The sequence below is a fragment of the Scylla paramamosain genome, chromosome 2 (genome assembly GCF_035594125.1).
Source record: "Scylla paramamosain isolate STU-SP2022 chromosome 2, ASM3559412v1, whole genome shotgun sequence".
Taxonomy (NCBI): Eukaryota; Metazoa; Arthropoda; class Malacostraca; order Decapoda; family Portunidae; genus Scylla; species Scylla paramamosain.
In genome coordinates, this window is record NC_087152.1 from 40387113 (window position 1) to 40413448 (window position 26336).

Genomic DNA, 26336 nt, shown 5'->3' on the forward strand with positions numbered 1-26336 from the left:
CACAAATTTAATTCAGTAAAGAACATCTGAAGAGGGCCCCACTGCTCAAGCATCCTTTTCACAACAGCCGTGTAGGAAAGCCGGCGCGTTCTAGATGGCAATAAAATCCTAAGCTTTTGAGCCCCAGCAAACTCTTGAAATTCTAGAAATTGTGCCAATCATTTTGAAGAGTTCTTGAATGTGTTGTGGACATCATGAGCTAGTTGTTCAATAGCATCAGGCAATTGTTTGCATGCTTCAGAGGCACATATATGGGCAGAATGGCACACACATTTCATAATAAAGATTCCTGGGCAAAGTTGTATTTAATTAAGTAATGAGTAAATATTTTATTCAGTCTATTGCTTATATTATTTACACCTTCATGATCAAAGCTTAGCGATATTATATTCACATTACCGAACTTTTCAAAACCTGAGTGGGATACAAAATGAACACACCATAATTATGTGCAATCACATTGAAACTTACGTTGTGAAATTTTCCTTTATTTCATCATTTGATCATACACTATAGAAGTGACTGTATACATCAAGCACCTTTTATATATTTAGATGAACACTAATCATGATATAGTAAAAGTCTATTAATTGAAATATAACAGCAGCAATTCTGCTTAATGGAGTTTTCAACTATTTCAACACTGATTGTTGCTTATACATATAACTTTGGTATAAAATCACTACTATTTGAACATGCTGTGGTCACAACTTTCCCCATTATATTTGCCAGATGGCCTCTTCCTAATTAGTTGGCTGTTGCAGTGCTGAATACCATTACAGCAATCCCCCATAGGCGTGTGATTTGTACTTGAACTTCATGATGTCTGCCACTGGGAGTTTACTGCCTCCTTTAGATATGCTCTTTACACTCAGAACATATAATACAAAACTTTAGCTTGACTCATTATCTCTTGTCACTGACCTTTACACTCACATACACTCCTGAGCCAGTGTTTTCACCCAGCCTGAGCCTCAATGGCTACAAGATTTGTCTTTTATCTGGCTTGTGCATGGGGAACAGCTTGTGACTCACAAAAAATGTGACTTGATACAGGAAGCAACAAATGTACATTCTTTAAAACTGCCATTTGTATCTTTAAATTTATCAGTTCTTATCATCTAAAATTGCAATACTAATATTTCTTTTGTAATTCTTCTCTTAATTGCCTGATTCCAGAATCTAATCAGATGATTTTTACTTTACACCATAGTTGTTTGCCTTTATGAATTCCAACTTTTCTTTCCAAATTATAATTTTCTATATTAAAAACTCAGACTATCAGCATTTTGGCCCTGGTAAAGTTAACAGACTAGCATTGTATTTAGCTTATCTTGCCAACTTTTGAAAGACACTGAAATTGCCATAAAATAGAGCTTAGCTGTACCTGCTACATTTCCATATAAAATATGCACAATAATCTCCTCCAAAAAGTGGGGATTACATTTCTAAAAGCACCATGGATGGTAACATCAACTTATATAAGTAAAACAAGTTTTAGGGAATTCTGACTTCTGCTGGTGTAGCACATGATCAACACCACACAACAAGTCATTTTTGAAACCTCATTATCACTTGCCATTAATATGAATAGTGAAATTGAAATAGACAAATTCAATATCACTTTCGTTTGAATTTGGGTAAACATATGATTAATAGTTTTATCCAGCATGCTTCCCCATCTGAGGAGGGGTGTCATCTTGAGAGTCCATAACCACAAACCTGTCAGTTCTCTATGCTTGATCATTATTATCTATCACATAAATATAAATGAAAAATAAAAAAAAGTCTTTGAATATTATATAACTTTTGACAGCTACAGCAGCATTAAAGGTCTCCAAGTTACAATAAATTAATTACAACTTTTTAACTTAACACTGCCATGAAAAGGATATGCAATGAGTAAAAACTTATTAAAAAATTTGAATTTTCAGTTATAATCCTGGAATATGCAGTATGCATGTATACTCTTGTGGTACTGGGCAGCACAATATCCCACAGCTTCTAATCACCTATACCATCATAGGAGTGTTGCCAGAGGTTTTCTTGCATCTCATCATGTCTACAAAATGTTTCATGTGTCTCTTGCCTTATGTGAAAAGATGAAAATACATAATCACATTTACAATGTTTCTTGTTTAATATTTTTTTCTAGAATATAACACATTCATAAATGTGTGGATGTGTGTGTGTGATTCACCTACGGTCATCTGCTGGTCACCCACCCAACCATTCCCCTATGGAAAGAGCTCAGAGCTCATAGTGACTGATCTTTGTGTGGGACTGAGACCAATGACACACCACACACCGGGACAGTGAGGTCACAACCCCTCAGGTTAGATCCCGTACCTACTTGCTGCTAGGTGAACAGGGGGTACACATTAAGAGGCTTGCCCATTTGCCTCGCCATGCCTGGGATTTGAACCTGGGCCTTCTTGGTTGTGAGCTGAGTGTGCTAACCACTACACTATGTGTGTGTGTGTATGTGTGTGTGTGTGTGTGTATGTGTGTGTGTGTGTGTGTATGTGTGTGTGTGTGTGTGTGTGTGTGTGTGTGTGTGTGTGTGTGTGTGTGTGTGTGTGTGTGTGTGTGTGTGTGTGTGTGTGTGTGTGTGTGTGAACACTTGTTGTGAAAAACCTAAAATAGTTTATATGACACCATATGGTAGAGAATAAATGAAAATACTAAATGCACATAATAATTCTCTAGTTTGTGAAGGTAAAATCCACAACTGACCATTAACAAGAAAGCTATTTTTTTTAAAGAAAAGTAAAATAAAATATTTATCTCAGATCTGTTAATTTCAATTCATTATATTTCATGACTAACTCTTTTACCAAGATTTTTCCGAGCTGCTTCAATGAGAGGTTTGAGTGTAACAGTGGAGATGGCCTTTGAGAGGAAGATGTGAATTAGCAGTTGTGCAGCTGATGCCCTCTTATCCATATCAACTTGAAGGCACTGGTTGAGAAAATCCTGTAAATATAAAGAATGACATTGTAAAAAAGTATAACTATGTCAGAAAGATCAGCAAAGGCCACAGAAAATAATAGAAAAGGCCAACTTATAATACTGTATCTAAGGAAAGAAACAGGAAAACCAGGAGAGTCAATCAGTTTATTTTTTTGAGGTTCCTTAATACTCCTCTTTTGAAACAGTGTAAAGTTCAAGATGCTAGCAAGAGAAAAATGCAAAAATAGAAAGGGATTTCAGTCCTGAGTTCACTAGTAAGAAGGCTGAAAGAGTGAAGATGATAGTTAACTCTTACATTACTAAAGTGGACAGAACAGGGAAGAGAGTAAACAGAAAAAATTGTGCAATGAGGCCATAGGAAAGCAGAGGCATACAATAGGATCAGAAGAGCAGGAACCATGGAAATAATGATAAAAAGTAGTACAAGATGCAGCAGTACAGTGGTGAGTGAGAAAGTCAAGACAGCTCTTTAGAGGAGACGAGTCAATGAAATAATGAAGTCATATAACACTGGATCATAGCACATCAACAAATAAGATTACCTAACATCATTATTATTCTGAAACACTTGTGGAGATGACAAAATGTTATCAGCTTCAAGGATCCTTTCCCAGTGGTGTTTGGGGGCATGTAGACTAAACTAGGTTATGGTGTAGGAAATGTAAAGTGAGCATTATTTCATATTTTTCCATTGTACTCTATTTATTATTATTATTATTATTGTTATTATTATTGACTTATCTTTTATTTATTCTATTTCTTCTGTGATCATTATAGTTCTTAAAGCTTGGCTGATGTACCGCAGATCTTGACAATAATAGAAAATGAAGCATGTACTGAGTCATGACTGTTTCATCAGTATATTCTCTTGTTACACTGTTTTGTTGGGTTGCTTTTAAAATCAGTATGTGTATGAGGAAACAGATGTCCACAGTCTGAATATGAGACATCTGCCACAACTCTGAATCAATCTTCTGGTTATTTTCCTCATATGAATGGCAGTCATAGTGTGTTTTCTCCAATACTACATAATTGTTTCGTACATCACACACAGTTTGCTGCTCCAGTGTGTGTACTGGAACAGCACCACAGATGGCTGGACATACCCTTGATCTTTGTCATAACTCAGGATTGAGGTTAGTTCTCTGATTCTTGAGGCATAATGAAGTATTATTGCTATGGGCTGAATTCAAGTCAGTCTAACTAAATAAAGTGTAATTGGAGTTCTATTCTTAACTGATAGGCATGTATGAAGAACTAGTAAATACCCAACTATTAAGGATACTGTCTTTGCAAGTTAATAAAAAGGAAACAAGCAATGCCACATAAAATGATGAGTACTTTTGCTAGCTGAACTTCAAAAAGGAAACAAGCAATGCCACATAAAATGATGAGTACTTCTGCTAGCTGAACTTCAAAATTATTTCAGTTATATGATGGATGTCAATTCATGAAACTTCTCTTACCTGAAATTCTGGACTTAAATTACTCCATGATGGAATCTCTGGCTTCCCATTGGCTGCGATAAGATACAGGGCACGGAGAGGAGTTTCTTTTAAGTAAGGTGGCTCTCCTTCAACCATTTCTATTGCCATAATACCAAGAGACCAGATGTCAACTTTTTTCCCATACTGCTTTCGATTTACAACCTAGAAGACAATACACAGATAAACAGATATATAGAAATTGTAGAATAAAAATGTGGCACCAAGAATCTGATCATAAATAGCCTGTTTATGAAGAAAAATCAATGAGAGAGAGAGAGAGAGAGAGAGAGAGAGAGAGAGAGAGAGAGAGAGAGAGAGAGAGAGAGAGAGAGAGAGAGAGAGAGAGAGAGAGAGAGAGAGAGAGAGAGAGAGAGAGAGAGAGAGAGAAAGTGGAAGGGGCTGCTCAGTGATTATATGCCATACAGCCAGCTTATACTATTGTGATAGAACATGACAAACTCGGGTGGCAATCCAAACTTTATTCTGCTAGAAGGTACTACTTGTAACCAAACATAATTGATAGTGCATAAAGGGGCACCTCCTAACTATAACCGAATACCATAAACTAATGATATACATCTATGTAATATGTAAATGACAATGGAACGTTTAGATAACATCTAGATGTCAGATGACAGCCAAAAATAGAGACGACTCCAGACCCCTATACCCTATATAGGTTAAACAAAGGGTTAAACAAAGGCACCTCTGCAATGGTTCATGATCCCACAAAGAATTCCAATATCCACAAAGACTTACCCATAAGGACAACATCATCACAACTATGAAATACAGTAAAACAATAAAACATAAGAATTCATGAGGTTTGAAAGATGCCACAATGATTCATCAGTCCATCAAATACAGTAATCCTTCATTATTATGGACAGTTAATTCCAAAGTAGAACTGATGTTTTGCCACATCTACAACACAAGTGTGATCTTTGGGATGGAAAACAAATACTTGAGAAAATATCATCGCCACACATGGATCTTTGAGTGATGCTGTGAAGATTCATATATTTCATTAGCCATCACTTTAATGCTTCATTGGCATCTACTCATAGCCTTATTAAACATAGTGCATTCTAAAGCATCTGATCCCATTAACACTGCATAGTAGAAGAGAAGTCCAGGAACCAATTAAAAAAGCCTGGAGAAAACCAGTTGAGGGAAGAATATTGAGAGGAAGAAAGAGAGTGAGATGGAGGGATGGAACTGAGGTAGAACTGCAAAGGTTGGGAGTCACAGAGGAAGATGCAAGGGACAGAAACAACAAGAAGAGACTCATACCTGGTGCCAATTTAACCTTTGACTCTAGAGAAATAACAAAAGGAGAACAATAACTCCCTTCCTATAATTGTCTTCAAATCACTTGCATTCTGCTATAATGTTGCATCCCTTCCTACCTTCCATAGTTAATTCCAAGGTTAATATTCTTTGAAACCAAACAAGTGCCTCCTTTTTTCTGTGGCATCACTGTGCTGCTTACTTTCATCTCTATTCTGTCTACATCACTAATACAGAGTTAATGAATGTTTTTGCTCTTCCATCCTGTTCTTAAGTAATGCTGGAGCTCCTTGACTGATCTACTTTTTTTCTCTTTCCTATGAGTTCAGCATTTCTAAGAGAGGTATCTCAGTAAATGAATTGGCTAATCTGATAAGAACTCAGTTTTGGAGAATGGTTATACATAAATAAATAAGCAATAAATAAATAAATTAGTTAATCTAATATCATTCAAAATCTCTTCTATCTGACGATATAAGTGAAGTTGAGAGGTTATTAACTGCTGCTAGATTTAGCTTAGAAATGCCCTTCATCATCACATTTCAGAGGTCTGCTAATGAATAAAATGTCATAGTTTACACAGATGGAATGCTGGAGAGAGAGAGAGAGAGAGAGAGAGAGAGAGAGAGAGAGAGAGAGAGAGAGAGAGAGAGAGAGAGAGAGAGAGAGAGAGAGAGAGAGAGAGAGAGAGAGAGAGAGAGAGAGAGAGAGAGAGAGAGAGAGAGAGAGAGAGAGAGAAGGAGAAAAAAATAGGTGAAATGTTGCAAAGGACTACACTAGCAGTCTACAAAAAATTTCAAGAGGGTTTCTATGTGGAATACAATGAGAAACATTCTTTAACAAGGCTTCTACATGGAATATAACACATGCCCTGTAAATTACAACTAGGTGAATACAACTAGGTAAATACACATGAATAAACTGACCTCTGGAGCCATCCAGTACGGAGTCCCAACCATGGTCTGACGCTTCTCATCACCGGAGATGTTGGCACAAAAACCAAAATCTGTTACTTTCACAGATCCATCCTTGCCAAGAAGAATGTTGTCTGACTTAATATCTCTGTGGATTATTCCCTGAAAAAATGAATACCTCAGTTTTGCCTTAAGGTAAGTACATCAAATTGTTAAGCAGAGTTAGTCCTAATGAAATGAATTAACTGCAATTTGCATCTCTAGAACTTTCATTAACTTAGGAATAACAGCATCACATTGCCAATTATTATAACACATGTTACATTATAAACAACAGACAATCTTTGCTATGCTACAATTTGACCATATCCAAGTTCCTTCCTCAGAGCTCCAAGCAAAATGTTTGAGAAAAAACTGTAAATAATAAAACAGGAATAAAAAATGTGAAGAAGACCTTTCAAATTCAAACTTTCTTTCTGTTAATTCCTACATCTCAATTCTTGTTGCAGGAGCATTGAGGGGAGCATAGCATGACAAATACTATTTACATATATTTCTGGGGAGAGAAAAACAAAAATAAAGAAATATATAAAACAAATAAGCAAAATAAAGATGAGGCAATAAATTCATGCTTACTCTGTCATGTAGGTATTTTATTCCCTTCAGTGTGTGGAGACAAACAGCAGCAATCTGGCTCTCCTTCATGACTGTTTCTGTGACAACATCAGTCAAAGCTCCACCATCAAGAAGCTCCATTACAACCTGCAAATATTCACGCTTATAAGACACACAAAATTTCCTGTGTCAAGGCCAAATTTGCATTTGTAATAAAAATATAATCATTATAGCAATATGTATTATTCTGTGAACACAGAGCTGGTTTCTTTTCATCAAATTAATATTACTTTTAGAATTATGATTATCTTGCACAGTAAAACTAAATGCCATTTAAGTCCCCAACAGTGTGTCATAAACATTACATTTGAATACTTTTGTTTTATCTATTTCATTTCACTTTCTACCTTCCTTTCTGGTAATTCTATTTTGTTTTAACCCATAAAAGACAGAAACATTACTGCAAATCACTTCTCCCTATATGGCAGTGTTTTGACATTTTCATGGATAATGCTCCATTTCCATCATGAATTTTAGAGCTCTGACTGAGTTAAAGACTTGAATCTTGTGAGCATCCCCTTTAACAACTCTTCCTCTGCAATTTGTCGCAAGATCTCTATGTCATGTAGTTTTTGTATGGTGATGTGATGAAGTAGAATAACTTTCTTCCTGTGGCAAACCTATATTTGGAACAGACTTGTATTTACAACTCAAGCAGCTATCCTTCCCTGAGCTCCTCACTGGTAACTATTTTACCATATTTTCATGTTGGTCACCAAATTTGTGGCCAGTATGGCCTCCCTTACATTTCCTCGTGTCAAAAGCAGGCTAATGAGTTGAAGATACTGGCCATAGAAAGTCTGCCTCAGAATCAGATGAAGAAGAAAACAAAATCACTCATTCAACATAAACAAAAAAAATTATCATTACAGTGGGATCAGCTGAAAGCCCTGGAGACACTGAGTGATGACATAGTAGTTGTGTGGAGGCTTAGGAGACACAATAACAAATAGTCACTAAGTAAAATTCAAAATGAGATCAGGAAAGGGCAAACTGGAAAAACCTGTCATCCACCCTTTATCTTGCAGTTGGGAAGAGAGAGAGAGAGAGAGAGAGAGAGAGAGAGAGATACATTTATTGGCCTTTTATATATATAATAATATATTGTGTAAATAATGGTACAGTACAAGCTTGGTCTGATAAGCTGAAGCTTTTGCACAGACCTTGACACAATAAAACATGCCAATGAGGTTAGATGTTAGGCCTAAGGATCATCATTATACAAATAATTAAATACTGGATATATATAAGTCAAATTTACGAAAGTGAGAATTACACACACACACATATACAGACACATATATTTATTATTTATTTTTTATTTATATATATTTTAATATGCATATGTATATATGTGTATATATTTATCTACCTATAAACACTAGGTAAATATATACATATACATACATATATATACATGCACATATCAAAGCAAATATAAACAAAAAAGAAAAAAAAAACCGTTATGCAAATAGAAAAAATCTGGACAGGTAGTTCTTTGGAGCTATCAGTAGCGATATAAAACAGGTCCAAAGATCATATATGTAATGAAAAGACAAGGTTGTTACAAGTATTATGTCAATGGTACATACAAGGGCTGTAATAATAAATAATAAAAATAAATAATAATCCTAACAAAAAAGTGATAATTATGAAATCCTCAATAATTAATGAACAACACAAGTTTGTTTTTCTTAAAAAATATTGAAAGAATTGCTATTTCTAATATCTTGAGGCAAGTGGTTTAATTGCCTTGCACTCTTGTATGTCAAGTATCACTGAGCATGGGAAGCTCTGCATAATGGTAGTTGAAGACAGTTTTGTCTGTGGGTGTGAGGATTACAGATAAATTTGAAGTCACATTCTATTTGATTAATATATAATGATTTAAATACAAAGAGATTTGTTTGGAGATCAATAAAATTGTGGAGTTTCAGCAAAGTCGAAGTGCTTGAACAGGGGGGTCAGTGTGGACGTAGTGATGACTGCAGGACATGACTCATGATAGTTTCTTCTAGATGATAAAAAGATTCTCAAGGTAAGTATTAAGGGATCCCCCCATATGACTGAACCATATGAAAAGTGTGGATATGCTAATGACAGGTAAATATTTCTTAGACAATCTGTTGTGATGTTATTTCTTACCTTGTAAAATATACCAATTAATTTACTGAGTTTAATAATGACTTCATATACATGCTCTTTAAATTTTGGCTTATTGTCAACAATAATCCCTAAGAACTTGCAAACTTCAACTTGCTGGAGTGAAAAGTCATCAATATAGACATTTCTGTTTGGTGTTTGCATCATTAAAGAAGATGATGTCATAAAATGAGTTTTGGAAATATTTAATGTTAATTAATTACTTTTAATCTAATTAGAAATTTTAGATAGTTCAACATTTAATGTATTCTGTATGTAATTTATATTTTGGCCCTGAACAAAAATTGTTGTGTCATCTGCAAACAGAAAAAATTTAAGTTTGTCCGTAGTGCAAGGGATGTCATGTGCCTTGTGGCACTCCATGGTTAATAGAGGTGTATGAGAAAAACAAGAGATTATATACTGTGAACTGTTTTCTGAAACTTAGGTAATTGCTGAACCATTAAGTGGTGTGCTGCAGATGCCATATACTTTTAATTTTTCTAATAAAGTGGAGTGTGAGATTGCATCAAATGCTTTTGACAGGTCACAGAAAACAGATATCTAATATCTCTTGTTATCAACAGTGTTGTTTATGTGTTGACAAAATTCATGGAGAGTGAGGTCGGTGGAGTAGTTAGGGGGAGATCCGAATTGATTATCTGTTGGGATAGAATGTTCAGATATGTAATTTCAGATATGTAATTCATTAACCTGCAAGCTACAACTTTATAAAAAATTTTGCTAAAGGTGGGAAGGATAGAAACTGGTCTGTAGTTGATATGATTTGTCTTATCACCTTCTTTTGTGGATAGGAGTAACCCTTGCAATTTGCAGATGTTTAGGAGAATAACCTTCATTAAAAGACCTAGTAATCATATATACAAGAAAGCATGAAATTTCAGTGAAACAAGCTTTAATTAATGACCTTTACATTAATGTCATTGAATCCTGGAGCAGCCAGTTTAAAGTTGTTGATAATAGTTTTTATTTTTAAAAAGTGTTGTCGGGTAAAGAAAAAGGAAAATGGAATGGGTTCGGGCAGGCATGAAGTATGAGACACGAGTTTGTGGGATATTCATCACGGCTAGGTTGTTTGTAATATTACAAGAAATAATCTTTAAATGATTCAGCTATTTCTTTATTGTTATTTAAAGTGTTGTTTTGAAAAGACATAAAATCTGGTGGCTTATTGCTAGATTTCCCCATTATAGAGTTTATAATATTCCATGTTTCCTTGCTATTTCCCACATTGTTCTCAATTCGGCTTTATAATAATTTTCTTTTGCTGTTCTTATTGTGGATGTGAGTGTATTCCTGTATCCTTTAAATATCTCATTCGTATGTGGCCACTTAGCATACAGTTTTTGCAATTTACTACGGTGTTTTATTGAATTTTTTTATTGCTTGGGTTATATAAGGTTTATTACTATATTTTCTTTGTTCGTAAATCTTTTTAAGGGAAAATGCTGATCATATATCTGTGCAAATTTTTCCATGTAGTTATTGAAACTTTCATTCATGTCATTATCAACCATATCAAGAGTCCAGCTATGAGATGTAATGTCTGACTGAAATTATTCTACTGATATACTATCACATATTCCATTGAATGTTGTAATTAAATACAACTGTTTATCAATGTTAACAGAAAATATGCTGAAAACTGGAAAGTGGTAACTTATTGAAATATGGGATATGATGCTGACCTGATGACGGTGAAGGTTGTTAGTCCACAAGTGGTCAATTAGGGAAGCATAAGTACTTGTTACTCTTGTTGGTTTAGTGATTAATGGGGAAAAAGTGATAAGAGTAGAGTATACTAATAAAATCAAAACTCCTACTGTCATTATTAAATAAATTGATGTTGAAATCTCCCATCTTATAACAAGTAATTTTTCATTTATTAAAAAGTCAGAGATATGTTCTATTGTTCTAAAAAATATTGTCTAGGTTACTATTTGGTGGTCTATAAATTACTCCCATAGTAAAGCTGAAGGGCTGAATTACTTTAATGAAAAGTGTTTCAGTGTGAGGTAATTGCAAGAAAATATTATGCACTAGGAAATTGGTAAAATTATTCTTAAGAAAAGATCTACTCCACCACCAAGTGTGTTTTTGTTTTTAAAGTAAGAAATAAAGTTGTTTATGTTATAAAGTGAAGAAATAGCATCGTTCAAACACATTTCACAAAACCCAACAACATGAAAAATATCAGTCTGCCCTGGTCAACAAAACTGTCAAAGTGAAGAGGAATACTGGAAATATTAAAAGATAGCACTTTTAAAGTATTGCTAGATAACTGGTATGGAAATGAGGTGTCACAAAAATGGTAATCACACACTGGTTCCTGAAAAACTAAATAATTTTCAACATTTCTATCATCAAAATTGTACCTATTGAAATTTAAGTTATTAATTACATTGAGTGGAAACTGGTGGTGATCACTCATGATAAATATACTAATAAATATGGAGTCATTTAAATTACTAAATGGAAGAAAACGCTGGTTAAAAGACATTTGTACAAGTTATTATAGGCATGTTATTGGCTTACTAGCTATCTACTGAGACTTGTGTCCATACAAGGACGTCCTTGTGGTACTCTGCATGAAGCTGTGGGTTCTAGTCCCTCCAGGGTGAGAAGATGTAGATGCCCCATCATCACCAACAGTTGCAAGACTGCTCAACGCGAGCCCCCAGGCACTGGCAGCAACCACATTAGTGACACCACCATGAGTCATGTCCCCAGCACCGACTACACCACTGCCACAGACAGAAGTGGCAGCAGGTGCAGCACTGCTCTCCTGGGTCGACGTCTGGCCATGAGTGGAGGCATCATCACTGTCGTCACTACAAGCAGGTGTGCCAGGGTGTCTGCACACAGTAGCCTCATCACCACCATTGCCATGAGCAGGTGTTCCGAATGGGGCAATGGCGCCAGCTTGAAGTGCCCTGATTGAAGCTTTCTGTGCAGGTGCACTGGTCCTATCCTTAATGATTAACTTCATGTGGCAAAAATAAGTTATTTTACCTTGGCTCCTTGCTTCTTTGAACTGGGGAATTTGAGCTCTCTTGATGTTTTGTGAGGCCGGACACAAATCTTCATTGATGAAAATCTGTGTTCCTTTGAGCTTGTAAACATCTTTCATTACAGCCTCCATGTCACAGTATCTTGTGAAGTGAGCGATGATGGGCCGGGTGCAGTTTTCAAAGTGCTGGCCCACTCTATGCACTTGTTCCAGCTGCATGTTGGATAGTTTGAGCTTATCCTCCAACAATTTTGCCTTCCTTTTCTTATATGCCAATTATTTGGAGGTTGTTACGGCAACTGTAGTCTTCCTGATAATTACACCTCTCTTCAAGGTCCTTAATATTCTGATGGCAACCCAGTAGTTCTTCATTTAACTATTTGAGGTTTTCCTTGTTCCCTCTTTCTCTCTGTTTCATTTCTTGCTTCAAAGCATCCACTTCCTTCTTGGTGAATTCAAGGCTCTTCATTACTTCTCCTACAGTATTTTGCAGATACTGTATATTTCAACACACAAGCAAATTAATATGAAAATCTCAGAGCTATTGTATTCAGACTGATAAATGCCTTACTAGAAAACATGTGCATTGGTACAATACCATATTAATTTTGATGGCTTATAAGATGTGCCTTTTTCCCCCAAAAAATCTCAGAAAATGAGCCAGCGTCTTATAAGGCCAAGGTTCAGCTTTGGCGCAGTGGCTAGTGGGAAGTCTATGGCAATGTCCCATCCTGGAGTGCCTGTCAAATGACACTGGAGACCATGGAGCACCATCAGTGGCCCTTAAATCAAACCCCAAATATCTTTGCAAATGTAAAAAAAGTGATGATCACTTCTACACCACAAAAAAACAACTTGTTTTTGCAAGGTAACAATGTATAACAGGTAATTTTACTGATAATTTACATAAAATAACAGCAGCCAGGAGGAAATTAGGTGACGATGCTTACATTGCATGTACCAAAACAAACTTATGATCAGTTACATACCAAACTTGGTGACAAGTGCAATATTCACTGTGTTCCTTAGTATGATGCCATTATTCCTTGAGGTATGACATGAACAGAGCAAATTTATTTTCAGCCATTTGAATCTGATAAAAAAAAAAAAAAAACTACAATTGTACTAAATTTCATGATGAATAGAATTAATTTATTTTCACACTTTCTTTTGTTTTGGAAATGTACTAAATATTTCAAATAAAAATAACGTAAATCTATTTTCACACATCCTTATGCTTTGAAAATGTACAAAAATATTACAACTTGAATTATGTGCAGAATGATGATAAAAAGATAAGAAGTACAAACTTTAATACCTCTCTGAGCTCCGAAAATGTCACTGCCTATGCCATATTTGTTTATTTGTTTACATCTCACAGCAGGGTTGGTCTAAGGACCAGTGTTGGTAGGTCCTAGCAAATATTAAAGTTTTTAAATGTAAAATATTCGGATCTAATAAGGATCTGAATACATATGAGAGGGCTTCAAATGTCAGGTGAAACCCTTCACTTCATATTCAGAGCTTAAAGCTGCTTATTTATCTCTTTTTTTCAATGCCTGCCCAAACTGAGTTACTTCTTATAAGCCCATGCATCTTATAAGCTGTCAAATACCGTAGTTGTGATAAAACAAGCAACATGAATGTCTTTCAGCAGAGAATGATCAGCTGGAGTACAGATTGAGACTCACCTGGCCTATGGTTCTCTCTAGTACTTGCTGTTTTCCTGAAAACCAGAATAATTACAACTGCTCAATGGCAGATGAATCCATTAATAATCCAGTATCTTACAGCTACAGACTTGTACATCTGTTGTTTCATGACTCAAGATGAATCCAGCCCCATACTCTTACTAGATGAAAGCTATAACAAATTTCATCTATGAAGAACAAAGAAAACTCCTCATTGAACATTAGGTTCACTTGCATGAAGCTGTGAATACTAATACAAACAGTTTATAATCAATGCAGCCAGTCATCCTGTCATCAGTTCCTGAGGGAACTATCACTGTCTCCTCAGGCTGCCAGGTACCAGCAGCACTTGTGGTCCCTTACCTCCTCAGTTGCTTGTATATTGTAAAATAAGTATTGAGAGAATGATGATGATGATGATGATGATGATGATAATTTACTTACCCATAAATGATCATCTAACAGAAAAGCATCAAGAAAGTTCACCAGATTTTCATGATTTATATTCTTCATGACATCTATTTCATTTAAAATCAATTCTTTTTTCGGTTGCTTGTTGAGATTGATATCCTTTATGGCAACAATGCGACCTGTGGCCTTCTCTTTTGCTATGAAGACAGTGCCAGATGCCCTGAAAGTAAACATTGCACATTATTTGGAGAAGAAATAGTGAGGTATTGAGATGAATGGAGTAAATACAGGAGAGAGAGAGAGAGAGAGAGAGAGAGAGAGAGAGAGAGAGAGAGAGAGAGAGAGAGAGAGAGAGAGAGAGAGAGAGAGAGAGAGAGAGAGAGAGAGAGAGAGAGAGAGAGAGAGAGAGAGAGATGGGGGGAGGGGGTGAGGATTTGGAAAGGAAGGACAATAGGGGTGGCAATGGGTGAATAGCTGGTAACCTCACTGCCATGTGAATAAATTCTTGAATATGTGTGACCTGTACTTAAGATGTGTAGCAGTTCAGTGTGAAACTTTAAAAAATTACGCAATATATTTACTAAATTTAAGAAGTAACTGTACTAAGTATTTGTATTGAAGTATCCTCTATATGTGGTTTATTGCATAAACCACATAAGTTGCAATGTTTGTAATGTTTTGTGATTCAAAACACTGAGAAACTGATACATACAAAGGCAATCATAAGAAAAGTAAATAAATATTGCAGGAGTGTCAGTATATTGAATCCATGATGGGATCCTGAAGGTACATGAAATGTATCCAGTTAAGCTGAAACGATTATCAGGGCCAAGTGGATTGTCCAGACACTTCATGACCATGTAACTTATGATACAGTCTGGGAATACAACAAGAATATGTAAATCTAAAGTATGTTCATTCTGGAAACTTTATCCACAAATGTGATAGGCAAACAGAAAACTTCTATAGACGAATATAATGCAATGTTACTCCTCACCTGCCTCCAATGATAGGTGTCTAATCTGTTATGTAATACTATTCTTTTAAGTTTTCCATCTTAATTAGATGCCTATTAAATCTATACCTATGGTGGTGTTCTCCCTATACAGCCTCCTTGTGCTGGGGATAGCACTGGCATAGTCAAGGATGCACATGTGTATTGAAAGATGCAGCAAAAATTCTACTTTCCAAATCTTCAATATATGTATAGCTGTCTTTTATGGAAACTAAATAATTTTTTAATTGCAATTTATCTGTGCAAGGTATACACCTACAGAAAGTGTGCTATTATCATAATGTACTTCCACCAGTATGGATCACTTGGGTGCTTGGTTTAGATGCTTCTGGTTTAAGCCAACTTACTTTACAACAGATCAAAAGGAAGAATCACATCACTGTTTCTTACTCACCCGGCACCAAGCTCTTGGTCTCGCTCATAAAGCAATTTTGGATTCAGTGGAGAACACTGTTCCCTGAATTTTTCCATTAGTTCTTCGTCACTTATATTTTCTTTTCTTCTTCGAACCTGGATATGAAGGCAAGCTATGAATGTCATTGTGTAAATACTTCTTCAAGTATAATGGGTACTAGCGTATCAATAATTTATATTTCCTAATGTGCCTCATCATGTTTTTAGTTCACTCATTTCCTACAAAAGTTTTAATATCCTAAGAAATGCAAATATACTGTCAGTAAAAATAGTTGGAACATGTTATGCTTCATGGCATTCAATAAATAAGGTAATTGTAAACTTATTTCAGCAAATTTGGTTAGAAACAGCTTGAATAACTGACAAGTATTGATAGGAGACGTTAACTATAAACATACGGGCAGTAACAAAGCCAAAATCATAAATAAGTACAAAACTGGCAAAGATGATATACATTAATAATAAAAAAGAAAGAAAAAAAAACATCATGACAGAAAGATATAAAAATCCCATTTGATCAGCTGAGAATCTCTAATCCTTGAATGGATAACAGCTCCATCTCAAATTTTGCAGTTTGACTGAGAGACAATTGGTGTCAGCCTTAGTCCTCAGCATCCCATGATGGACTGCACCTGACATAGTCTTTATAAACACTCGACCACTTCTCTTGGCTTCTCTTTACAGGAGCAGCAGATCCATTTCTGCAACCCCAACATGAGGGTGATCAGCACATTTGTTCAATTCAACTGTGGGTAAGTGAAGTTCTGAGGAGCACTGAGACTTGTGTGAATGATGAGATATTATATGCCCTTGGGGATGTGCATGTCCCCATAATGTTCCTACTTGACATGAATCTATAATTTTCTTAAGCACCTTTGAAATCAACTGTATGCAACAGAGAAATCTTCAGTATCCTGTTCATGGAGGGGCTGGGTGTGGGTAATGGTGGTGCAAGGTGACAGCTGGTGTCAAGACTGGTGGTTTTGATTTTCAGCCATTGAGGTGCCTCAGCCCAACCTCTCAGTGAGCAACAGTTTTTTCTTTATATCAAATTGACACCAAAATATATTACCAAGAAATCCCTCTTGCACTGTATTCCTTTTATCTTTCAACTTTATCTGATATTACATAACTTTTCCTCTCTTGCCCAATTAACTCACTTTCAAAATCACTGTCACACCCAGTCTGCCTTGCATCCAATCTTCCTTGAACCTGTCCTCAACTTTCTCTCCATCAGATAGTAGTAATCACAGTCAAACAGAACTCTATTTTTCATTTAGCAACACTCTAGCATACCACGATGTTCCCATTACATTTTCTGGACACAGATGCAAAATTCATCGTTGCTTTTATCAACAACCTGTCTACCTGCTTGTCTCACCCAAGATTCCTTATAAATATCCTTTTCTTAAAAAAAAAAAAAAAAATACTTACCAGTTCTCATTTAACACACAAAACTTATCATAACAGGTATAAAAAAAAAAAAAAAAAAAAATGAAACAAATAAAAAATCAATAGTTTCAAGTTGAAGAAGTTATGTTATCATCCCAAACAAAAAGCAGGAAAGTGAGAGAGCAGAATTTATCTTATGAAACTGAGACAAAATAATAATGCAGCCTACAGTTCATCCATCAAATATGAGGATATGAAATAGTGTGCAATAAGTCAACTAAGGCAGCACACAGGAAATCAGCAATGTATGGTGTAAGTAGTGTGTGATTAAGCATGTGTAAAGTTGAAGAGGAAGATGAATCTTTTCTCTTTCATTTTAAGTCTTATGAATATGCATGACTGGTATTGTTTATAATCTTTTCAATTGATATTTCTCTCCTTTATAATTTGGACAGGCACAAAACAAATTCTCTGTATGAGCAATAAAGTATTATTATTATTATTATTGTTATTATTATTACTAATACTTCATACTGGACACAAACTACTAAAATGTGATACTTACTGGCACTGGACTTTCCTTATTTTCTGCTTCAGGCTTCTTACTGACATCTTTGCGCATGATGTGGGCTGACAGTGCACCTGTGTCCTGGGGAAATTTTGTATGGATTAAAAGGAAATAATATATCAAGACAGTGATAATTATTTGTTAGATCACAAACAAAAATTCTAAACTAGAACATGTACCTAATCTATTAACTGCAAGTATCAATGTGAATATAAAAAAAAGAATAAATGAATAAATGAAAAATGGTAACAGTGCTCTTATTTTTCTATTTTTTTAGCTATGGTATAATAATAATTTTCCAAGATTTCTACAAAATTTAGTATAGTGTAGATTATTCCCATCATCATCTGATTCAGCAAAATCTCCCCTTTTGCACACTGGTTTTGCAAAAGAGATAAATTATGTATGTATGGGCTTATATCAGTGAATAATCTTTCCTTCTCTTGTTCCTAAAAAAAGAAATATGCCAAAAAGAATTGTGTAGGAAACTGGAGAGAGAGAGAGAGAGAGAGAGAGAGAGAGAGAGAGAGAGAGAGAGAGAGAGAGAGAGAGAGAGAGAGAGAGAGAGAGAGAGAGATGGATGAGTGAAAAATTGCCCTTCATTAATAAGTAGTATTTCAAGTTTAAATACAATAAGTTTGCCAAAAATAAGCCAGACACTGAAAGAGAGATATCTATTCAGTGCCTCAACACAAAGGAGAGAGTTGTACACTCACTTGATTATTGTCTTCATTTGGCTCATCAGTGTCTTTTCCTGCAAGAAACAAAGCTTTCTCATTATACAACACTTGAAAAGGCTCATATGGGTTTCAAACTGTGTTAAAAACCATGAGCTGAAAATAATAAAAATCTGTATACATACCATTTTCAAAAATTTTTTCTATAGCCTCAGTTTCTTCTAAAATCACTTCAGCTGTGGGTATTATCTTTACTGCAGTTTCTTTTCGCTTAATAGAATATTTAAGATATTTTGCTGCAGCTATGGCTGCTTCTGGGTTGTTCACCATCTCATCCTCACTGAAAATGAAGAATGAGTTTTAATAAAGAAAATTAAGCTTTGTTTTGTACAAGTAAATTCTTATTTCATTGAAAAAAAAAATAGTATTTACAAATAGAAACAGTACAAAATCTTTAACAAGAAAACAGTTCCTCTACATATCAATTCTTGAAGATGTCAAATTATGAAATTTAATTTAAAATTTAGTTTAGTGTAAAATGCTAACTCAATGCACTGAACTAATTAAAACAGAAAATTTGAGGAAGGTTCCATATTTCAAGTTTGAGGGAATCCTGAAAGTTTGCAGTAAAACAAATGTAAGATTTATCAGCAGATTCTCTACAGAAGCAAAAGGTAAAATGTGAAGAAAAAGTTAAGTGAGCAAATCTAATGGAGAAAGACAGCAAGAAGTGTTGCTGCCATGAACCACATCAAGCTTCACTTAACGTGAGTAGCTTCAAATTTAATCATGCCTTTATACAAAAGCTGAGAAATACTTTAAAGTGTGAGGGTGGCATTGCTGAGACAAGACAACACTGTGCTTTCAAAACCCAACTCATTTCAATATTATCATCTTCACAAATATGAATCATAATGCTATAACAAACACACACGACTCCCTTCCCCCAACCTTTCCCTGAGAATTTTACCCTCTTGTAACCTAGAGAAATATCAAATGTATAATCTACTTATATAAAAACGTTTGACAGTAGTTTGGCATCAATGAAATTAACACTAACCATATCCTGAAACACTGCTGCCCGTATCCCTACTAGTTAAAAGAAAAGAAAGAAAAAAAAAATGTTGATTAAATTACGTGGCTTTTAGGGGGTGTCTTTTACAGTTCTTGTGACAGATTAAAATATTTCTACATTGTTAACTTAAGTGGAGAAGTGTTTCTGAATGCAAGCCAAAATTTGCCTCACCTGATAGCATTGCCAATTAATTTCTTCCATGCTTCAGGAATGCCCTCAAAAGACTGCGTCTCCTTGTTGAATGTGACATGCACATTGTGCTGAACCTCATTAGGATGGGATATTTCAACATCATCTGTAAAGGTGGTTTCTCTTTTTCCGAACAACTTCGTAAATACTGCCTTCATTCTGGCCTGAAAGGAGAGAAACATATAGGTTGACTTAAAGAATTAAGATACTTTCTTAATCTCCAGGGGCAACACACACACACACACACACACACACACATATATACACACTGCTCTTCCCATATTCGTGTGGTCAGTAATCTCATGAATTGCGAATTTCCAGAAATGTTTTTTTTTTTTTTTTTTTTGTGAATGTTGAGACCATCTTGAAAAAAAAAAGAAAAAATACAAGCAATATATATATATATATATATATATATATATATATATATATATATATATATATATATATATATATATATATATATATATATATATATATATATATATATACACACACACACACACACACACACACACTAGCGGGACGCGGGATCAGTAGTCATGAGGTCCTCGAGAATCCCTTTGGTTAAGATGGGATCTGGATCCCAAAGGTTGGCATACAAACGGTTACCATTTATGGAAGCGCTGCGTTATACTAACGGAAGGACATAACGATTTATATGATATATCTATCCGCTTCCTGTAAAATGGATTTGGCTCTATAGTAGATACATAAAAGACTTTTGAAACTAGGACTATGTATATTTGTCGGTGCGTCTATATGTACTGTACATGTTCATTGTCATTTCACTACGCTGGATTGTTAGAAAATCTCGACGGAAATCGGCTGTTGGCAGCTCACATTTCTTCTTACAACAGATAGAGGCATCAGTCACTGTCAGTCATCCTTGTCTCGCCCCATCGGAACATTCTCATGCAAGCTCTGGGATAACTAGAGTGCACACAACGGGTTACATCAGTCAGTTTATCCTACAGGCTGGGATCCTTTAGAGAAGATTAACAATTCACAGGCATTCCCTCACATTTATCCTCTTAACTGGAATGAGTAAAGATCCTCACTATATCACAGTGACGGTGCGCAAAGGTCAGTTACGTTTATATCCCTGATGTCACCTTTGATAAAGACACACATAAATGATAAGGGATAACTAAGTAACAACAAAGTATGCATGCATGTACGGTGGATGTGATAAGTCTCCCTGTTACAAAATCTGAGAACAAAGTCAGAGAGAGAGAGAGAGAGGAGTAGAGTGCTGCATGATTTAAATAATGGAGCATGACATCCTCCGCCGGGAAATTCCAAAGCAAGTCTTGGACAAAGAGGATGTTGCTTTGTTGACAAAATGTGCTCTGTGTTCTTCACATGAACGTTTTCAGTTTGACAAATGGAGATGGCATACTTAATGTGATCTGATTTTTTTGAGTTAAAAGCGGGACATTATGCGGGACATTATAATATATATATATACACACACACACACACACACACACACACACACACACACACACACACACCTGAGTGCCCCGCGTGAATTGAATGTAATGACCAGCTGGCCTGCAGTGCGTATTTGAGGCGAGTTAGAAATAAATAAAACTTAAGCTATATATTATGTGATTTTTAGATACAGTCACCGCATAACACTTAATGACAACTTGCTGGAATCGACGGGAACCAGAACAACCAACCACCTGTCTCACCATCTCTCTCTCTCTCTCTCTCTCTCTCTCTCTCTCTCTCTCTCTCTCTCTCTCTCCATACACACACACACACACACACACACACACACACACACACACACACACACACACACACACACACACACACACACACACGATTACATTACAAAGTTCATAAATAGCTAATGAAATACTAAAGTTTGATAAGATTATCAGTCTTACATCTGAAGTGGGACGACCACGAAAAAGCGGGGCAAACATTAAAAAAGAGGGACTGCTACAAGCGGTACATGTTGAAAAAGCAGGACAGTCCCGCCTAAAAGCAAGACTGTAGTCACCTTAGACAGACTGCAGTCATCTTTTCTAACCACTTCTGTTTCGTTTGAAGCATTTCCTATATTTTTATTGGATTTAACTATGGAAAAAAGAAGGCAATATCGGTAAACATACTCGTGTCAAATTGTGCACATCTGCGTATCTTTTTACATTCGGGGAAAAAAAAGGCTTAATCAAGATGGAATGATTCATCGTTCTAAACAACACTCACAGCTGGAAGTTAGAGGATGTCTCACAAATAAATATTTCCATGATACCATTTCTACATCCTTTGTTCCTTTTACAGAAATAAGAATCTTACCTTATATAACTGAGCGATCCACCTTATCAAATCACAGCGGCAATTAAATGATGCCCTAGCCTTTGTTTCACTATACCTAATTGTACACTCTTGTGCAACAGTTACCTGTGATTATATAAGTAAAAAAAAAATAATGGTAGAATAAAATCGTGGAACATTTCACACCCGTATGTTACATGGATCTGACAAACAAGGCAGCGTCCACGGCCAGCACCCCGATCCACACCCACCCTGCGCGCTGACAAGAGTACGTGAGGCTCTTTGTCAAGTTTTGTCTTACTACATGGATACAGCAACGTATTCATCTTATCACGACAGGTTTTCACCTTGCCTAAGTTGCCAAGCACATGATGTATCCTAAAGTTCTTACCGACTGTGCAGTGCGCAGGAGTGTGGCCGTTAATGACGCGAGGCACTGTGGCTTCCTGTGTGTGCGCCGCGGGCTCTGATAACAAGATAAGGTTCCAGACAGGTTGTTATACCATATAATATATATATATATATATATATATATATATATATATATATATATATATATATATATATATATATATATATATATATATATATATATATATATATATATATATATATATATATAAGATTTATTTATGGCGGAATATATATCAACATCCAATTTCCCTTAAACGCTCACGAATGTCGCATCTTTAGGAAAAGCCTGTTTGTTTGACACATATAAGTGAACGCATATCAACAAGTTGCATCGTCTCAACTGATGCCATCATGGAGGCTTTTATACAGTGCCGTGACCTTCCATAAGGCATGGCACCACGCAAGGGTGCGTCCTCTCCCAGGGAGAGGACATGTGATGGCTTGGACGTGCCCTGATGCTGCCTCCAAGCGGCTGTGAGGGGAGAGAGAGAGAGAGAGAGAGAGAGAGAGAGAGAGAGAGAGAGAGAGAGAGAGAGAGAGAGAGAGAGAGAGAGAGTAATGGTGTTACAGGAACTGCAAACAGAACCAGTGACTGATGCAAGCTCTCACTGAAAAGTGTCAGCCAGATATTTTTCATATTGTAAATATGGCATGTTTCTCCGTTCTTTCAGCGTAAATAAGCCGTGAGTGAGTTGTTGTTGTTACTGATTGTCACCTTGAGAAGTCGAGGTGACGTGGGCCTTGATGACTAGAGCCGGCCCACAGAAATAAACGGAAGTGTAGCTGCGGGGTACACTTCACCCGTGAATGTCAATGGCAGCCTGTAATGGGCGTAGGTGGAGGCACTTACTTGATCAGTGCAAGGATTTATTATAGGAAAGAGGAGCTTTCCTACAGACTTACACATCAAACCTATTCATTGAGTAAAATATATAATGTAGAATTACTTTAATGTTATAACTTCGTGTTACAGGTGCACGATTATGCGAGAACTAACGCACCATCTACTTTCCGAGGTTGCTGAGTGTGAACTGACACCGAGCTGGTCAACTTATATACGACTCTGGTGATCAGGCAGGAAGAAATTAAAGAGCAATAATTTTTAAGGCATGAAGACCAAACAAACTAAAGCCAGGTTACAGATTATCTTCAGAACTCTTAGCAATCTACATTAGCTAACGGTTCTCATCCTCGAGAAAAGGGGGAAAAAAAAATCGTATTGTTCTGCGAGGTAAGGGAAAGTCTGCCAGCAATACTTTCAAGCCTCAGATTCTGTGATCGAACTGAAACACATTCTAGAATTATTGTCTCCCCTTAGGCATGGTATCATACCACCACTGACGAGAACGGAGGCGTGAGACGGTTTTAGGGGTGACTCTCTCTCTCTCTCTCTCTCTCTCTCTCTCTCTCTCTCTCTCTCTCTCTCTCTCTCTCTCTCTCTCTCTCTCTCTCTCTCTCTCTCTCTCTCTCTCTCTCTCTCTCTCTCTCTCTCTCTCTCTCTCTCTCTCTAAGTGTGTGTGTGTGTGTGTGTGTGTGTGTGTGTGTGTGTGTGTGTGTGTGTGTGTGTGTGTGTAGGAGGGAAAGGAAGGAAGAGGAAGAAAAAAAAATGCGTATGAATACTGTCATAACAAGATGGCGATGAAAATAAACAACGGCAGAAACTGAGTGAATTGGAAACAATCAATACCAGAACAAATTCAGGTTCACGACAAAAGAGAGAGTGAACAATCTGAACAAAAACACTGAGCATCTACAGCGATGATTTTTCACTGATACACTCAAGAGGAGAAATGAAGTAAATGGAAATGAATGGAAAAAATACACTCAAGAAAGAGAACAATCTAAACAGTAACTTAACTTTCTGCATTTACATTGATACACTCTAAAGAAATTAAGGAAATATAGTCAGTCTTTCTATCAGCTTGAATTCTTACTCGGGGTCACCATTTTTCATAATCCTTTTCCAGATGTGTCTTGTGCCATTCCTTCGCTTATTCTTTTGTCTCTCATGTCCTCTTTAATGAAATATTTCCACCTTATCTTAGGTCTTTCTCTTCTTCGCATTCCTATCACCTCCATAACCATATCACTTGTAACATACTGCTTTTCTCCAGACAATCAGTGCGATCAAATTAAGGACCGTAATCTGAAACACTTCTGCGCCGGACCTTCACTACATTCAAATGGCTCTACTTAAGTTTCACGGATTTTTTGGGTGTTTTTTATGGTCCTAAAATTGTCATGGTGAGAGAGCAAAGCGTTTCAGAATATAGGCCTTAGTTTTCTCCTGTTCATGAGGAAAAGGGCCAGTGGAACCTAGTCTCACTCACCGCACACTGAAGGCTGGGCGCGCCAACTGCAACCAACAAAGTCCAAGAAAACATCCATGCCAGGCACCTCGAACAGGGTCTAGTTGCTCCTCAGTTGTGAACACCTGCGTGGGAGAAGGATGAGGTAGCAAGTGTGGTTAGCTGTTTACATAATTATGAGGTGCAAGTCAAAGCTTTAACAAGTGGCGGTACTGAAAAGCAAACTGGTGTCAGCCTAGAATACAGGATAACAGTAACCTGCTGCTTTTAATTAGCGATGGTTAGTGACAAACTGTGAGTGGCAAATTTCCAGTTATATTTTATGTAGTACTAGAAAAAAAAAAAAATCAGCCTCGACTTCAGAAAAAAAGGATAAAAATAAAATCAATACAATAAATAAGTAAGCAGATTAATAATAAGAAACAGGTAAATAAATAAAAATAAGAATTCTCTCTCTCTCTCTCTCTCTCTCTCTCTCTCTCTCTCTCTCTCTCTCTCTCTCTCTCTCTCTCTCTCTCTCTCTCTCTCTCTCTCTGCGGATTCGCACTCGATTCTGGTCTTATCTTTACACGCGGTGGAGTCAAAACCATTTCCATATTTTCAAAACACGATATACGGATGCGAGGTCATTGCAGTTTCTCTTTCTTTGCTTCTCTCTCTTCATCAAAGGAGTTAAAAACAACCTTCGATATTGCCTCTTTCCTTTTCTTTCCAGTTATTTCCCGGAGCCGTGACCCTGCCTCTCTCCCTCCCTCAGTTCCTTGCGCCCTGATTCCTCTCCTTCATTTCCCTCTGTTCCCCTCCTTTGCAGAACCCCACACACTCAGGCTCCCCTCTTTCACTTCCCTCCCTCCCATCACATCTTCCCTCACTCACGCTCTCTATGTTCCAACTCATCTTTGCCCAATTTTTTCCTCCTTCCTTCTTCTTTGTCGTCCTCAAGTTTCCTCCCTCATTAACTTCACTATCCTCTCTCTCTCTCTCTCTCTCTCTCTCTCTCTCTCTCTCTCTCTCTCTCTCTCTCTCTCTCTCTCTCTCTCTCAGGGCATCTCAGAGGGAGGAGTTTCTGAGACCCAACTCGTCTACGTCTGAAATTCTCACACTATGATCTGTTTCACTCATTCGACGGAAAATATTCACCTCCACATACTTTACATATTTTCTTGCTCTCCCCTCTTTCCCCAGGCGTGCGCACTTTTCCTTTGTTTTGATCTATTTGCATTTATCACTTGTTTGTTTGTTCATTTAAGTTTATTTTTAGAAAGGCTATGGGTATGTAATTTTCTAGCTGCTTTAATGTTCTAATTTCTTAATGATTATTCTATGCGTCATTGAAATTGTACTTCATTCCAGCTTTACTCACACTCATATATT

The 26336-nt window shown here is 36.4% G+C and overlaps 1 protein-coding gene across 3 annotated transcripts; it reads right to left on the reverse strand.

Moving 5' to 3' along the window:
* Window positions 1-472: 472 nt before the first annotated feature.
* On the reverse strand, window positions 473-25052 carry LOC135115160 (serine/threonine-protein kinase PAK 2-like). 3 transcript variants are annotated; one of them, XM_064031657.1, is made up of 11 exons: window positions 24984-25052; window positions 19927-20108; window positions 18866-19020; window positions 18720-18757; window positions 18001-18084; window positions 16024-16139; window positions 14648-14834; window positions 7301-7426; window positions 6677-6826; window positions 4440-4622; window positions 473-2976 (listed from the first exon to the last, which is right to left on the reverse strand). In XM_064031657.1, the coding sequence occupies exons 1-11, from the start codon at window positions 25035-25037 to the stop codon at window positions 2812-2814; spliced, it is 1440 nt and encodes a 479-aa protein (XP_063887727.1). In that variant the 5' UTR covers window positions 25038-25052; the 3' UTR covers window positions 473-2811. The 3 variants fall into 3 exon arrangements, with proteins under 3 accessions (XP_063887727.1, XP_063887731.1, XP_063887741.1); XM_064031661.1 differs by lacking the exon at window positions 24984-25052 and adding an exon at window positions 22631-22714; XM_064031671.1 differs by lacking the exon at window positions 24984-25052 and adding an exon at window positions 22587-22637.
* Window positions 25053-26336: the final 1284 nt, after the last annotated feature.